The 14,730-nt window shown below is 37.9% G+C and overlaps 1 protein-coding gene across 2 annotated transcripts in view; it reads left to right on the top strand.

Moving 5' to 3' along the window:
• The window catches only part of SMURF2 (SMAD specific E3 ubiquitin protein ligase 2), a 123,297-nt gene that overhangs the window by 65,173 nt on the left and 43,394 nt on the right, over window positions 1-14,730 (top strand). Inside the window, exons 1-3 of one of the 2 annotated variants that reach the window (XM_024130340.3) lie at window positions 7,438-8,968; window positions 10,333-10,346; window positions 12,738-12,846. In XM_024130340.3, the coding sequence (XP_023986108.1) occupies window positions 8,931-8,968; window positions 10,333-10,346; window positions 12,738-12,846 (161 nt within the window). In that variant the 5' untranslated portion in view covers window positions 7,438-8,930. Of the gene's footprint in view, window positions 1-7,182; window positions 7,222-7,437; window positions 8,969-10,332; window positions 10,347-12,737; window positions 12,847-14,730 lie in introns of those variants that run through there. The other variant, XM_024130338.2, reaches the window with a different exon arrangement.

Here is a 14,730-nt window from a genome sequence, read left to right as displayed (position 1 = left end):
TTTTTTTTTTTTTTTTTTTTGTGGTATGCGGGCCTTCCTCTGTTGTGGCCTCTCCCGTTGCGGAGCACAGGCTCCGGACGCGCAGGCTCAGCGGCCATGGCTCACGGGCCCAGCCGCTCCGCGGCATGTGGGATCCTCCCATACCGGGGCGCGAACCCGGTTCCCCTGCATCGGCAGGCGGACGCGCAACCACTGCGCCACCAGGGAAGCCCGATCATATGGTTTTTATTCTTCAGTTTGTTAATATGGTGTATCGCATTGATTGATTTGCGTACATTGAAGAATCCTTGCATCCCTGAGATAAATCCCACTTGATCATGGTGTATGATCCTTTTAATGTGTTGTTGGATTCTTTTTTAAAAACATTTATTTATTTTATTTATCTTTGGCTTCGTTGGGTCTTTGTTGCTGTGCGCGGGCTTTCTCTAGTTGTGGCGAGTGGGGGCTGCTCTTCATTGCACTGTGCGGGCTTCTCATTGTGGTGGCTTCTCATTGCGGAGTACGGGCTCTAGGCGCATGGGCTTTGGTAGGTGTGCCACGCAGGCTCAGTAGCTGTGGCGCCTGGGCTTAGTTGCTCCGCGGCATGTGGGATCTTCCTGGACCAGGGCTCAAACCTGTGTCCCCTGCATTGGCAGGCGAGTTCTTAACTACTGCGCCATCAGGGAAGCCCGTTTTTCTTTTTTGCGGTACGCGGGCCTCTCACTGTTGTGGCCTCTCCCGTTGCGGAGTACAGGCTCCGGATGCGCAGGCTCAGTGGCCGTGGCTCACGGACCTAGCCGCTCCGCGGCATGTGGGGTCTTCCTGGACTGGGGCACGAACCCGTGTGCCCTGAATTGGCAGGTGGACTCTAAACCATTGCGCCACCAGGGAAGCCCAAACTACTTTTTTTTTTTTTTTTTTTTTTTTTTTTTTTTTTTGCGGTACGCAGGCCTCTCACCAGTGTGACCTCTCCCATTGCGGAGTTCAGGCTCTGGGCGCGCAGGCTCAGCGGCCATGGCCCACGGGCCCAGCCGCTCCGTGGCACGTGGGATCCTCCCGGACCGGGCATGAACCCGTGTCCCCTGCATTGGCAGGTGGACTCTCAACCACTGTGCCACCAGGGAAGCCCTTTTCTTGTTTCTTGAGGTAGCCTTGTATTGCTATAAACTTCCCTCTTAGAACTGCTTTTGCTGCATCCCATAGGTTTTGGATTGTCGTGTTTTTGTTGTAATTTGTCTCTAGGTATTTTTTTGATTTCCTCTTTGATTTCTTCAGTGATCTCTTGGTTATTTAGTAACATATTGTTTTGCCTCCATGTGTTTGTGCATTGTACGTTGTTTTCCCTGTGATTGATTTCTAATCTCATTGTGTTGTGGTCAGAAAAGATGCTTGATATGATTTCAATTTTCTTAAATTTACCGAGGCTTGATTTTTGACCCAAGATGTGATCCATCCTGGTGAATGTTCCATGTGCACTTGAGAAGAAAGTGTAATCTGCTGTTTTTGGATGGAATGTCCTATGAATATCAATTAAATCTATCTATTCTGTTGTGTCATTTAAAGCTTGTGTTTCCTTATTTTCTGTCTGGATGATCTGTCCATTGGTGTTAGTGAGGTGTTAAAGTCCCCCACTATTATTGTGTTAATGTCGATTTCCTCTTTTATAGGTGTTAGCAGTTGCCTTATGTGTTGAGGTGCTCCTATGTTGGGTGCATATATATTATTTGCATGGAATATCTTTTTACATCCCCTCACTTTCAGTCTGTATGTGTCCCTAGGTCTGAAGTGAGTCCCTTGTAGACAGCATATATATGGGTCTCGTTTTTGTATCCACTTAGTGATCCTGTGTCTTTTGGGTGGGGCACTTAATCCATTCACGTTTAAGGTAATTATCGATATGTATGTTCCTATTACCATTTTTTAAATTGTTTTGGGTTTGTTTTTGTAGGTCCTTTTCTTCTCTTGTGTTTCCCTCTTGGAGAAGTTCCTTTAGCATTTGTTGGAAGCTGGTTTGGTGGTGCTGAATTCTCTTAGCTTTTGCTTGTCTGTAAAGCTTTTGATTTTTCCGTCGAATCTGAATGAGATCCTTGCTGGGTAGAGTAATCTTGGTTGTAGGTTCTTCCCTTTCATCACTTTAAATATAACATGCTACTCCCTTCTGGCTTGTAGAGTTTCTGCTGAGAAATCAGCTTTTAACCTTATGGGAGTTCCCTTGTATGTTATTTGTTATTTTTCCCTTGTTGCTTTCAGTAATTTTTCTTTGTCTTTAAATATTGTCAATTTGATTACTGTGTGTCTCGGCATGTTCCTCCTTGGGTTTATCCTGCCTGGGACTCTCTGCACTTCCTGGACTTGGGTGGCTATTTCCTTTCCCATGTTAGGGAAGTTTTCGACTATAATCTCTTCAAATATTTTCTCAGGTCCTTTCTCTCTCTGTTCTCCTTCTGGGACCCCTATAATGTGAATATTGGTGCATTTAATGTCTGCTATTGATTCCTTCTAGTGTATTTTTCATTTCAGTTTTTGTATTGTTCATCTCTGCTTATTCTTTAATTCTTCTAGGTCTTTGCTAAACATTTCTTGCATCTTCTCGATCTTTGCCTCCATTCTTTTTCCGAGGTCCTGGATCATCCTCATTATCATTATTCTGAATTCTTTTTCTGGAAGGTTGCTTATCTCCACTTTGTTTAGTTGTTTTTCTGGGGTTTTATCTTGTTCCTTCATCTGGTACATAATCCTCTGCCTTTTCATTTTGTATATCTTTCTGTGAATGTGGTTTTCGTTCCACAGGCTGCAGGATTGTAGTTCTTCTGACTTCTGCTCTATCACTTCCTTTTTATCCATTTATCTGTTGATGGATATTTAGGTTGCTTCCATGTCTTGGCTGTTGTAAATAGTGCTATGAACATTGGGGTACATGTATCTTTTCTCATTAGAGTTTTCTCCAGATACATGCCTAGGAGTGGGATTGCTGAATCATATGGCAGATAATAAGTTTTTTGAGGAAACTCTGTACTGTTTCCCATAGTACCTGCACCAACTTACATTCCCACCAATAGTGTAGGAGAGTTCCCTTTTCTCCACACCCTCTCCAGCATTTGTTTTTTGTAGACTTTTTAGTGATGGCCATTTTGACCAGTGTGATGTGATACCTCATTGTAGTTTTGATTTTCATTTCTCTAATAATTAATGATGTTGAGCATCTTTCCATATACCTGTTGGCCATCTGTATGTCTTCTTTGGGGAAATGTCTATTTAGGTTTCTGCCCATTTTTTGATTGGGTTGTTTGATTTTTTGTTATTGAGTTGTATGAGCTGTTTGTATATTTTGGAAAGTAAGCCCTTGTCAGTTGCATTGTTAGCAAATATTTTCTCCTATTCTGTAGATTGTCTTTTTGTTTTGTTTATGATTTCCTTTGCTGTGTAAAAGCTTATAAATTTGATTAGGTCCCATTTGTTTATTTTTGCTTTTATTTCTGTTGTCTTGGAGACTGACCTAAGAAAACATTGGTATGATTTATGTCAGAGAATGCTTTGCCTGTGTTCTCTCCTAGGAGTTTTATGGTGTTGTGTCTTATATTTAAATCTTTAAGCCATTTTAAGTTTATTTTTGTGTATGGTGTGAGGGAGTGTTCTAACTTCATTGATTTACATTTGGCTGTCCAGTTTTCCCAACACCGCTTGCTGGTGTTTTCTCCATTGTATATTCTTGCCTTCTTTGTTGACGAGTAATTGAACATAGGTTTGTGGGTTTATTTCTGGGCTCTCTATTCTGTTTCATTGATCCATATGTCTGTTTTGGGGCCAATACTGCACTGTTTTGATTACTATAGCTTTGTAGTATTGTCTGAAGTCTAGGAGGGTTATGCCTTAGGATTGCTTTGGCAATTCTGGGTCTTTTACGGTTCTATATAAATTTTAGGATTATTTGTTCTAGTTCTGTGAAAAATGTTATGGGTAATTTGATAAAGATCACATTAAATCGTGGATTGCCTTGAGTAGTATGGCCGTTTTAACAGTGTTAGTTCTTCCAATCCAAGACCATGGGATATCTTTCCATTTCTTTGAATCATCTTCCGTTTCCTTTATCAATGTTTTATAGTTCTCAGCATATAAGACTTTCACTTCCTTGGTCAGCTTTATTACTAAGGTGTTTTTTTTTTTTTTGATGCAATTTTAAAGGGAATTTTTTTGTTACTTGCCTTTTCTGATATTTCTTTGTTAGTATAAAGAAATGCAACAGATTTCTGTATGTTAATCTTGCATCCTGCTACCTTGCTGAGTTTATCAGTTCTAGTGGTTTTTGTGTGAGTCTTTAGAGTTTTCTATATCTAGTATCATGTCATCTGCACCAATGCTCTGTTGAATAGAAGTGGTGAGAGTGGGCATCCTTGTCTTGTTCCAGATTTTAGCAAGAAGTCTTTCAGCTTTTCACCATTGAGTATTATGTTGGCTGTAGTTTTGTCATAAATAGCTTTTATGATGTTGAGGTATGTTTCCTCTGTAGTTTTTATCATGAATGGATGTTGAATTTTATCAAATGTTTTTTCTGCACCTCTTGAGATGATCCTGTGGCTTTTTTTGTCTTTTGGTGATGTACTGTATCACATTGATTGATTTTCATATGTTGAACCATCCTTGTGATCCTGGAATGAATCCAACTTGATCATGTGGTTTCAGTTTGCTAATATTTTGTTGAGCATATTAACAGTTTACATATAATTCCGAGGTTTACAGGATGGATATCTGTGCTCCTTGGTTTATAGAGTAAAAGAGGACCTAAAGTAAAGCCCTGAAGAACCTCACGTTTCATGGGTGGAGCAAAGGAAAATGATCTGGCAGAAAAGACTTTTTTTTCTCTTTTTTTTTTTCTTTTTGCGGTACGTGGGCCTCTCACCACTTGTGGTCCCTCCCGCCGCGGAGCACAGGCTCCGGATGCATAGGCTCAGTGGCCATGGCTCATGGGCCAAGCCGCTCTGCGGCATGTGGGATCCTCCCAGACCGGGGCACAAACCCGCGTCCCCTGCACCGGCAGGCAGATCCTCAACCACTGCGCCACCAGGGAAGCCCCCAGAAAAGACTTTGAATGAATTTTATGCTTGGTGTAAAGCCAGGTGAATGTGGTGTTAAACAGAAACCAAAGAAGAGAGGGGTTTTAGAAGAGGGAGTAGTCAGTAGTGGCAAATACCCCTCAGGGGTCAAGTGCGATAAAGAATGGAAAGTGTCCATTGGATGGATTTATTAATTAGGTCCCCAGGGCTTTGGAGAAGCAGTATAGGGGCAATGGTGAGAGTGGAGGCCAAATTGCAGTGGATTGAGGCATTAGTGGATATAAAGAAGTGAAGTCACAAAGTGTAGACAGTGTTTTAAAGTAGTTTCATTATGAAGGAAAAAAGGTAGGATGGTGGCTGGAGTGGGGAGGCATGGGCAAGACTTGAATATGTTTAAATACTGATGAGGCAATCGGTAGAGGAAGTGGAGGGACAAGTTCTTGAGAAAGTGGTGGGTTGGATATGAGATCCAGAGTACAGGCAGAAGGATGGTGTTAGGAGAGTAGACATTGTAAGTGGAAGGAAGAAAAAAAGAATGAGTGTTGAAACAGTACGTTTGTAGATTTAGTGACAAGAAGTTGGAGGACTTCCCATATATTTTCTATTTCTCTTAAGCAGGGTGTGCATTTATTTTACATCTTGAATCTTAGGTTGGTGGTTAAAAATTATGAATGCCTCATCAGTACTGGAGATTATAATTTGGATTTATGTATGTGTTGTATATGTATTGATCCTGAGTATTCTGTTCAGTTTATATGATGATAATAAAAGTTTAGAGAGGAGTTCTTCTTCCCTTTTTTTTTTTTTTAAACGTTTAATCAGATCCAATTCCAGTTTCTATATGACAACAGCACCCACCCTCTTGGTTTTCTCTTTTTTTTTTTTTTTCTGGCCACACTGCGCGGCATGCAGGATCTTAGTTCCCCAACCAGGGATTGAACCTGTGTCCCCTGCAGTGGAAGCACAAAGTCTTAACTACTGGACCGCCAGGGAAGTCCCTAGGGAGGAGTTCGTCTAAATCAAGTTTCTGATTTGGTACTCCGAGTTATGGCCTTAGCATTTATGATTGAGTTTTTATGTTTTTAAACTATGACAGGGCCCAAGAGACTCTGACTAGTAAATTAGTATCTTGTGCTTACTTAATAATTTTATTCATTTACTGATGGCATCTGTGTTCAAAATTATTTTTATTTGAACTTTTCAAGTGATTAATTATATTTAGACTTGTTCTCAAGGTTTATGTTAAATGAATTTTTATACACTAAACTTCCAGTAAGTGTAACTAATTGAACAGACCATTTAAACTGTGAGTAGAAGTGTGTAGAAGTTAACCCAACATTACTTTCATAGATATTTTATAAATTAAAATATGAATATATGTAAATTGGTGGTTTCCCTTCACTTGTAACAAGTTTGGATTAAAGAAGTTAATGACTGTATAAACAGTGATTTTTAAATTGACATGCAATTCACATACTGTAAAATTCATCCCTCTAAAGCATGCAATTCAGTGGTTTTAATATATTCACAAGGTTGTGCAGCCATCACTGTGTAAGTGATAATTTAATGCAAGGTAATCCAGAGAATGTGGATTTGGGATAGCTATCTCAATATATTAACTTAATTTTTGGAAAGTATAGTAGATCTCTCTTGTCATTGAGCTGATGTTTCTGTGGAGTTTAGATGGAGAGTAAATAACAGAACATCATTAAAAAAAAAAATGTCACCAGTAGCAATTAAGCTTTGTTTCCTTATGATCCTCTTCAGTATAAAATTATTTTACCCTTAAAATATATACATATATATAACCCCTAATTTACATATTTCCTCCTTAGAACTATATTTTTCCCTTGCCACCAAGCTACTCTGAGACTAGATCTTGATAGAAGACAGGAAGTGGTTCTTTATTAGAATACCAGATTTATAAACTTTCTTGCCCTCAGCTGTTACTGGTGATCATTGCTGAAGTTGCCACCACTGGTTCAGCTGTCTTTTGCTAGTCTTTAATCAAAGATTGTGATCATATTTCATACCTTGCCATAGTTAGTGTTTAATTATTACTCACTGGTATTTTCAGTGTTTCAAAATGAAACTTTGACAGTGCAGTCTCACCATTTTAATTCTTCCCATGTATTTTTTGTTTCCTTTACAGTACTCTGTGCAAAAAACTTGGTGAAAAAGGATTTTTTCCGTAAGTAAATTAACTTTAAATCTTGTATGTTGTGTGTAGATTCTTTGGAAAGCATTTTCAGAATTGTCTGGTTTAGGGGTTTCTCTATTCAGAAATATACTCAGTGTTGTTTTATGAATTCTTTGATTCAGAGGCTTTTGGCATCACATGTTTTAAAGAGGATTTTGTGCTCCTTAGCCCCTTTCCCTTTATCCACCGCCCCCCCCATATTTGTGTGAAACGTGTGTGTAGGTGTGTATGTGCAGACGAATGTAATGTATATTGAAGGTGTGCATACTACTAGATTTCTAGAAAAGGTTTGAGATTTTTTCGTAAACACTTTTTCCCCTAACATTTTATAGGAAATTTTACCCATGCATTCAGGAGTCATTGGAAGGCAGAGAAGTCATTTAGCCTCCTTGGAATTTCCAGAGTATAGGAAAGAAATCTCTGCCACATTTGATCGTAGAATCTCTTATGTCTTAGACTCCAAAACGGACATTTAGTTGCCATATTTGCAGTCTCTTTGCCAATCTGTTGTGAAAATTTTTGTGGCTTTATTTAGGATTAAGTTTTGCAAGGGAAGATTGGGAAGTACCCCTCACGTGTGTGCGTTTACCCTATAATATTATACTTCACATTTGCTTTAAATTATTTTGTAAAATTGATATAATTTTTGGACTTCCCTGGTGGCTCAGTGGTTAAGAATCCGCTTGCCAATGTGAGGGTCACGGGTTTGATCCCTGGCCTGGGAAGATCCCACATGCTTAGTGGAGCAACTAAGCCCATGCGCCACAACTACTGAGCCTGTGCTCTAGAGCTGCTGCAAGCCACAACTACTGAGCCGGCGCGCCACAACTACTGAAGCCCATGTGCCTAGAGTCCGTGCTCCGCGACAAGAGAAGCCACCGCAGTGAGAAGCTGGTGCACTGCAACAAAGAGTAGACCCTGCTCGCCACAACTAGAGAAAGCCCGCGTGCAGCAACGAAGACCCAACACAGCCATAAATAAATAAATAGATAGACAGATAGATTTTCAGTTAAAAAAAAAAAAAGAGTCCAAGCCAGCAAAATTTTTTTTGAATTTTATTTAATTTTTTATACAGAAGGTTCTTATTAGTTATTTATTTTATACATATTAGTGTATATATGTCAATCCCAATCTCCCAGTTCATCACACCACCACCACCCTGCCCCGCCAGTTTCCCCCTTGGTGTCCATATGTTTTAAGCCAGCAAAATTTGATAAATAAAAATATTTGAAGTTAGAAATAGAGAAGTTCATTAGATTTTTAAATTCAGGTCCTATCAGCCAGCAAAAACTGGCTATGTATGCTGTCTAATTTAATATCTGACTTAGTTAATTTTCAAGTGTTTGATTAAAAGAAGTAATAAGCTCTTGATATATTGTAAAATCATACTTAATTCATTCCACTTGAAATTTTATTACTTCCAGTCTTCCTAGAGTAGAACCTGAATTAAAGTTTATAAAATAGCATAAACTATGTAATTGAAAAATTATGCTTATATGGGAAAGCAATTAAATAGGATAATCTGGGACATAATTAAGCAGTTTCCAGTTTATGTACCATGTGCCTTCTACCCCATAGCATGTCGCAGGAGGAGAGGCCAGTGACCTCTCTCCTTGCTGCCACCAATTAATGTTATCTTATCTTCACAGGCTGCTGCTGAACTACCCACCTCATCCCTGTTGCTAATAACCTAGTAACCAATGTGTACTCCTTTTACCCTCCTTAAGGTTGATCCAAGGTAGGATTTATCCTAGTGGGACTGCAAACTGGCCAATGGGATTGGATAGGCAGGTGACAAGGAGAAGAGGGAGGGAAGTGAGTAGTGCACACTCTTAGAACTTCTTCTATACCCCCCAGGACAACTGGTCTGGTTTTAAAGACAAACTCTTCAGTTTTGTCTCCTAGCCTTCCTTCCCAAATTCTTTTCCTTCCCCTAAAGTCCCAAGACACACCTTCTCCAATAAAATATCAGATATCCTTGTCTCACTGTTCCTAGGAAATCTAGAGGAATCTTACTCTAATTCTCTGTAAGCCCCTGAGAGCCAATTATTATCAGTTATATGATCTTTATCTGTCCTTAAGTTGTATGTGAAAAAAAGAAGGAAAGAAGGAAATCTTCCCCTTTTTTATTGTTGTAAGCAGTAAAAATTGATAAAAATTCTTGAGTTGTGAGGTTGCTTCAGGGATAAGAAAACTAGGGGAAACTGTGTGATTATCTTTAAAACCCAGAATGGAAAAAACACTTGATGACCCTGGAAAGGAAAACAGGAAAGCCAATCCTGAGGCCTTCAGAAGGGACTCAGCCAAGGATGGAATATCCCACAGGTTCACAGTGGCAGAGGTCCTCCTGCTGTGATAGATTTATATTTATTTTTGATCTGTTTATAAGTTGAGGGTTGCCCACATTAATTTCAGAGGAAGAGTTAAATAATAGTTCCTAAATCTCTTAATTAAATTTGAGTGAGAGTGTGCATTTATTGATCAGAATGCAGTTATTGATACTGTAATATAGTTGTTTTTGCTTGTAAATCAGTTTAAATCGTGTTGAATGGGAAATGTAAATTTTAATATGAAGCATGACTATAGTCTGACTATATATATATGTGTATATATAAATATATTTAACTATAGAAAAAAATGCAGTGCCATGTGTTGTCTTTTGGAATTTGTATAATTTGAGATAATACTATTTATTCCAGGGTTATCTACCTTTGCTGAGAAAAGCTTTGCTAACTCATTTTTTGGAACTATTTTCAAACTTACTGGCTTTTAAAAATAAAAGTACAGTACATCCCCCTTCCCCCAAAATTTTGGCAGGAAGAATTTCAGACACATAGCAACATATAAGGAATTTTACAGTGAATACCCATCATCTAGATTCTGCCATTAACTTTATCACATATCTATCCATTTATCCGTTATCTGTGTTTTTACAAGAATGTTTTTATTACTGTCAAATTCTTTCTGTCTTTTATGCAACGTTTAAGTAAAAGCTTTGTGTGTAAGGTACTTTGTTAAGTTTTGTATAGGGGCCAAATCGAAGTCAGTGAGCTGCAACATGGTTGGTTGAATGTATATTTTCTTCCCCAATCAAAAATAAAGCTTTATTTTCTCTGGTAAGTAACTCTTAAGTTGAAATTTTTGTTTCATTATTTGCAGCTCATTAAGTGCGTTAGTGTAGTGAGGAAGTTCCTGAGCTTTAGCTATTTTATATGACTCAGAACTGATGGGGAGAATTGAGAAATTTTTAAAAATACAGAAAATACTTTAGCCACTTCATATTTACCGCTAGAGGTGTCACTAACTTCTGAAAACTTGATATCTTTGACTACACTGGAAGAACTTGGCTCTCAAGTTAAATTCTTGTAGAATAATATAATCAGGTAAGTTGAAACCTAGGTATTTTTTTTTGTTAGGGAATAGAGCTTGTATTTTGTACTATTTAACAGAAGGGAAACACAGGAGGATGGGACTTAGACTTTCATACTTAAATAAGGATCTGGAAGCCACACCTAGTGACTTCTATGTGGAAAATGTTGTTTTTCTCAGTCCTAATTCTTTAACTAGTTAAGCACCATCTAAAGGGAAAGCTAGAAATGTGATTTTTGGTTTTTTTTGCTTGCAGACATACATTTATCTGTTTATTTGTTTAGATGGTAGAATCAGAAGAACAAGATAAAATGGATTCCTCCCAGGAAAAAAATACTTAATGTTATTGAAGGTAGAGGGGAAAGTATTCTTCCATTAGACACATCTACAAATGGTTAGGTATTATTGAAATACTAATATGAATAGTGCTAAACTTAGTTAAACAATATAGTTAAATAGATTGCTACCCTAACTTGCCAGTTTTTTTCTTGAATACTTAATACTCTTAAATATTAGTCTTTTCTTACTTATTTGAAGTTGACAGATCACAGAATCATAGAATTGGGAAACTGGCTAGGTGTTTCTGTCTGGCCTTAAATCTTGGCAGATTTGTATCGTGACTTTAAAAAAATTAGCATAGATATATCAAGGTACAAAATTTCTGCAATTATCAACACTTAGCAACATTTCGTTTTAGTGTCTTTAGCTGTCCCTAGGAAATTTACAGTATCTCAGTATGTCTCACATCTAAACTGTTGTTGTGGTCTCTAACATTTTATTTAGTTCCACCTTCGTCCCCTGACTTTTAGAATTCTACTCATCCTACTGTATGAAGCTTACAACAGCTTCTCTGTACCTTTAATCTTTTCTTCTCTGAATACCACTAGTAGACAAATATGACAGTGTATTTATAGCCATGCTCAAGAATCTTAAGTGGCTCCCTGTTCTCTACCTCAGTCATTCCAAGCCTTTATTTTCTGACTTTTAAGCCTCTCTTACTGGATCCGTCTTATCTCTCCAACAGTATTTACTTTTACACCTTAGGACAAATGCTTTGATTAAACCCCTCAAAGTCCTTCAAATATTGTTATACCCTCCTTGGAACGCCTCCTGTTTGTCCTTTGAAGCCCAGATGAGTCCCATCCCCTCAAAAAGTGGGGGGAGAAGAAAGCCTTTTTCTATTGTTCACACTCAACTTGTTCTCCTGCTTTTCTGAGTTCTTGTACTCACTGTTGAACTACATAGTAAATGAGAGGTGTGATACAGCATAGTGGTTAAGTGCATGAAATCAAGATCCAGACTCTGTGTGCATGTGTTTAGAATCTAAACTTTAGACCCTGCCTCTGCCACTTACTACTGGGTGACCTCAGGCTAATTAATTAACCCCTTTGTGCCTCAGTTTCCTCATCACTAAAATAGAATAGTAGTATTTACCCCATGGGGTAATTTTGAAGATTAAGAGATTTAACATATGTAAAGCACTTAGAATAGTGTCTGACATAGTATTATAAGTGCTTTCTTTATAATCAGTATGGTCAAAAACTTGTTTATTCTCAGGAGTTTTTTTTTGTTTTTTGTTTTTAATGTATGGTGTTTTAATTTTCCCAATTAGATAGTACACTCTTTTAAGGCAGGGTATTAAATTTTTTGTTTCAGTTTCTCATCACTCATGATAGTTAATCATTAAAACTTTTTGGCTAATTTGGTATCTCTGTAGCCCGTGTTACTGTGTGAAAACTTTAATAAGCTCTTTCTTTAAATGAGCTACTAAGGGAGACCGTGGGAAAGCTCTAAGAGAGCCAGCGATGTTTTAAGCATTCACCTTTCTGGGGTTAAAGGGCTGGTAAAGATCTATGATAACTTGTACATTATAAAGTAATCTCTAGACTTTGGTAGTTTAAGCTGAGCGTGTTTTGAGATAGGAGCAAGAAAAAAATGTAGTTTTTGATATTTAATGTAGAACTAACTTTAGTCTTAGTTTTAAAATGGACCACTTTTCATTTATAGCTTATTGTTAAACTTTTAATGAAGAATGGAATAATCTTTTGTTTCCTAGCAAATATTAATCTTTATATAATTAATCTTCCATATCAAAATATTCTTTAATTAAAAAAGAACCCTCCATTTTTTTCCCACAGGGCTTCCTGATCCATTTGCTAAGGTGGTGGTTGATGGATCTGGGCAGTGCCATTCTACAGATACTGTGAAGAATACACTTGATCCAAAATGGAATCAGCATTATGACCTGTAGGTTTAAACGATTTATTTGAAATGAAACATGGAATCACTGTTATTTGATACAGTCTTTGAAAAGAATCACTGAATATGATCTGAGTTTGATCTGTGGTGTAATTTGGTCCTCACAGAGGGATGCAAAACCTAGTGTGAAAGTACTTTGGCTTATTGATAGCTAGTTTTGGAAGGTGAGCTATGCTTAATAAGCCCATGAAGAACAAAATGGATACACAATATAGAGCAACCCCCCCACCTTTTTTTCAATCAAATAAAGGTATTAATTCACTTTAGGTCAGTTATAAGTATAAATCAGAAATCATAACTGGAGTACACTCATAGGCATTCTTTTTGTTTCTTATATGGATGGTTTCTTCTTTATTTTAATCATAGTAGCATATGTACTGTTTTTAAAAAAGCAGATGGTACTGTAGGTCTTTTAATGGGAAAATGCAGTTCACTGTCCCATTCTTATTCCTGATTCCAATTCTCAGGGTAACTGTTTTCAATAACTTTGGCTGTTTGTTCTAGAATTTTCTTCTGCTTCTAGATATCATGCTTATTTATAGCATTTAATATAAATATATATTTATTTCGTGTTAGGTATTATTTTTACATTTTCTACCATAGAAAATGATTTAGCTTTTACAGCTGATATCTCTCATCCCATGCCTACAACATCCACATGACCCTTTCCTTCTCCCAGTTCTCCTGTATAGTTATTTGAACCTTTTCGGTTACAGTATTGTTCTGTGTTTATGCTATTATGATCATGTAAATATTTATAACTGAGTCACGTGGTGTGCAGTGATTACATTTTCTTTCTTGACAACTTCTGGTTTTTTAAAAATTAATTAATTAATTTATTTTTGGCTGTGTTGGGTCTTCATTTCTGTGCGAGGGCTTTCTCTAGTTGTGGCAAGGGGGCCACTCTTCATCGCGGTGCATGGGCCTCTCACTATCGCGGCCTCTCTTGTTCTGGAGCACAGGCTCCAGACGCGCAGGCTCAGTAGTTGTGGCTCACGGGCCCAGTTGCTCTGCGGCATGTGGGATCTTCCCAGACCAGGGCTCGAACCCGTATCCCCTGCATTGGCAGGCAGATTCTCAACCACTGCGCCACCAGGGAAGCCCAACTTCTGTTTTTATGAAGTTAATAACTGTCTAACTTTGCCATTTGTTTAGTTTTCCATCTCATTAAGAAATTCACAAACTCTCTTAAAGTACTGAACATCTCCTCTGCTTATTTATGTTCACCACATGAGATAGTCTATTGGCTTTGTTTTCTTCTTGGAGATAGCCCTCCTAGAGCTTCTATCCTTTACTTCAGTCTGGACTGATAGTTCTCTAAGACCTTCTGCACAGTTGTCCTGGAACTTGCCTTTATCATTATGTTGGGAATTTCCTTTCTCTCTTCTAAGTCCAATGACTTCCTATTTTTCTGTTTACTTCCCTGTTTTGGTGAAGTATGTCTTCCATTGTTATCTTGAAGAAGAGTACAAAGATGGGGAAAATTTCTTTGAGATTTTGTCTGAAGATATATTTTGTCTTCTTACTTGGTTGATAGTTTGTCTGAGTATAGACTTCTAGGTGAGACATCACTTTCCCTTCAAATTTTGAATACATTACTCCACTGTCTTCTAGGTCTAGATCAGCACTGCTGAATAGAAATACAATGTGAGCCACAAATGGGAGCTTATCTGTAATTTTAAATTTTCTAGTAGCCACATTAAAAAAAGTAAAAAGAAACAGATGAAATTAAACTTAATATATGTTTTATTTATCTAAAATATCTTCATTTCAACATGATATCAAAGTAAAATAAGCGAGTTGTTTGTTTGTTTGTTTTGTGGTACGCGGGCCTCTCACTGTTGTGGCCTCTCCCGTTGCGGAGCACAGGCT

Source organism: Physeter macrocephalus, chromosome 14 (genome assembly GCF_002837175.3).
Source record: "Physeter macrocephalus isolate SW-GA chromosome 14, ASM283717v5, whole genome shotgun sequence".
Classification (NCBI taxonomy): domain Eukaryota; kingdom Metazoa; phylum Chordata; class Mammalia; order Artiodactyla; family Physeteridae; genus Physeter; species Physeter macrocephalus.
Note: the sequence above shows the minus strand (reverse complement) of the source record. Positions and strands in the feature narration are given on the sequence as shown.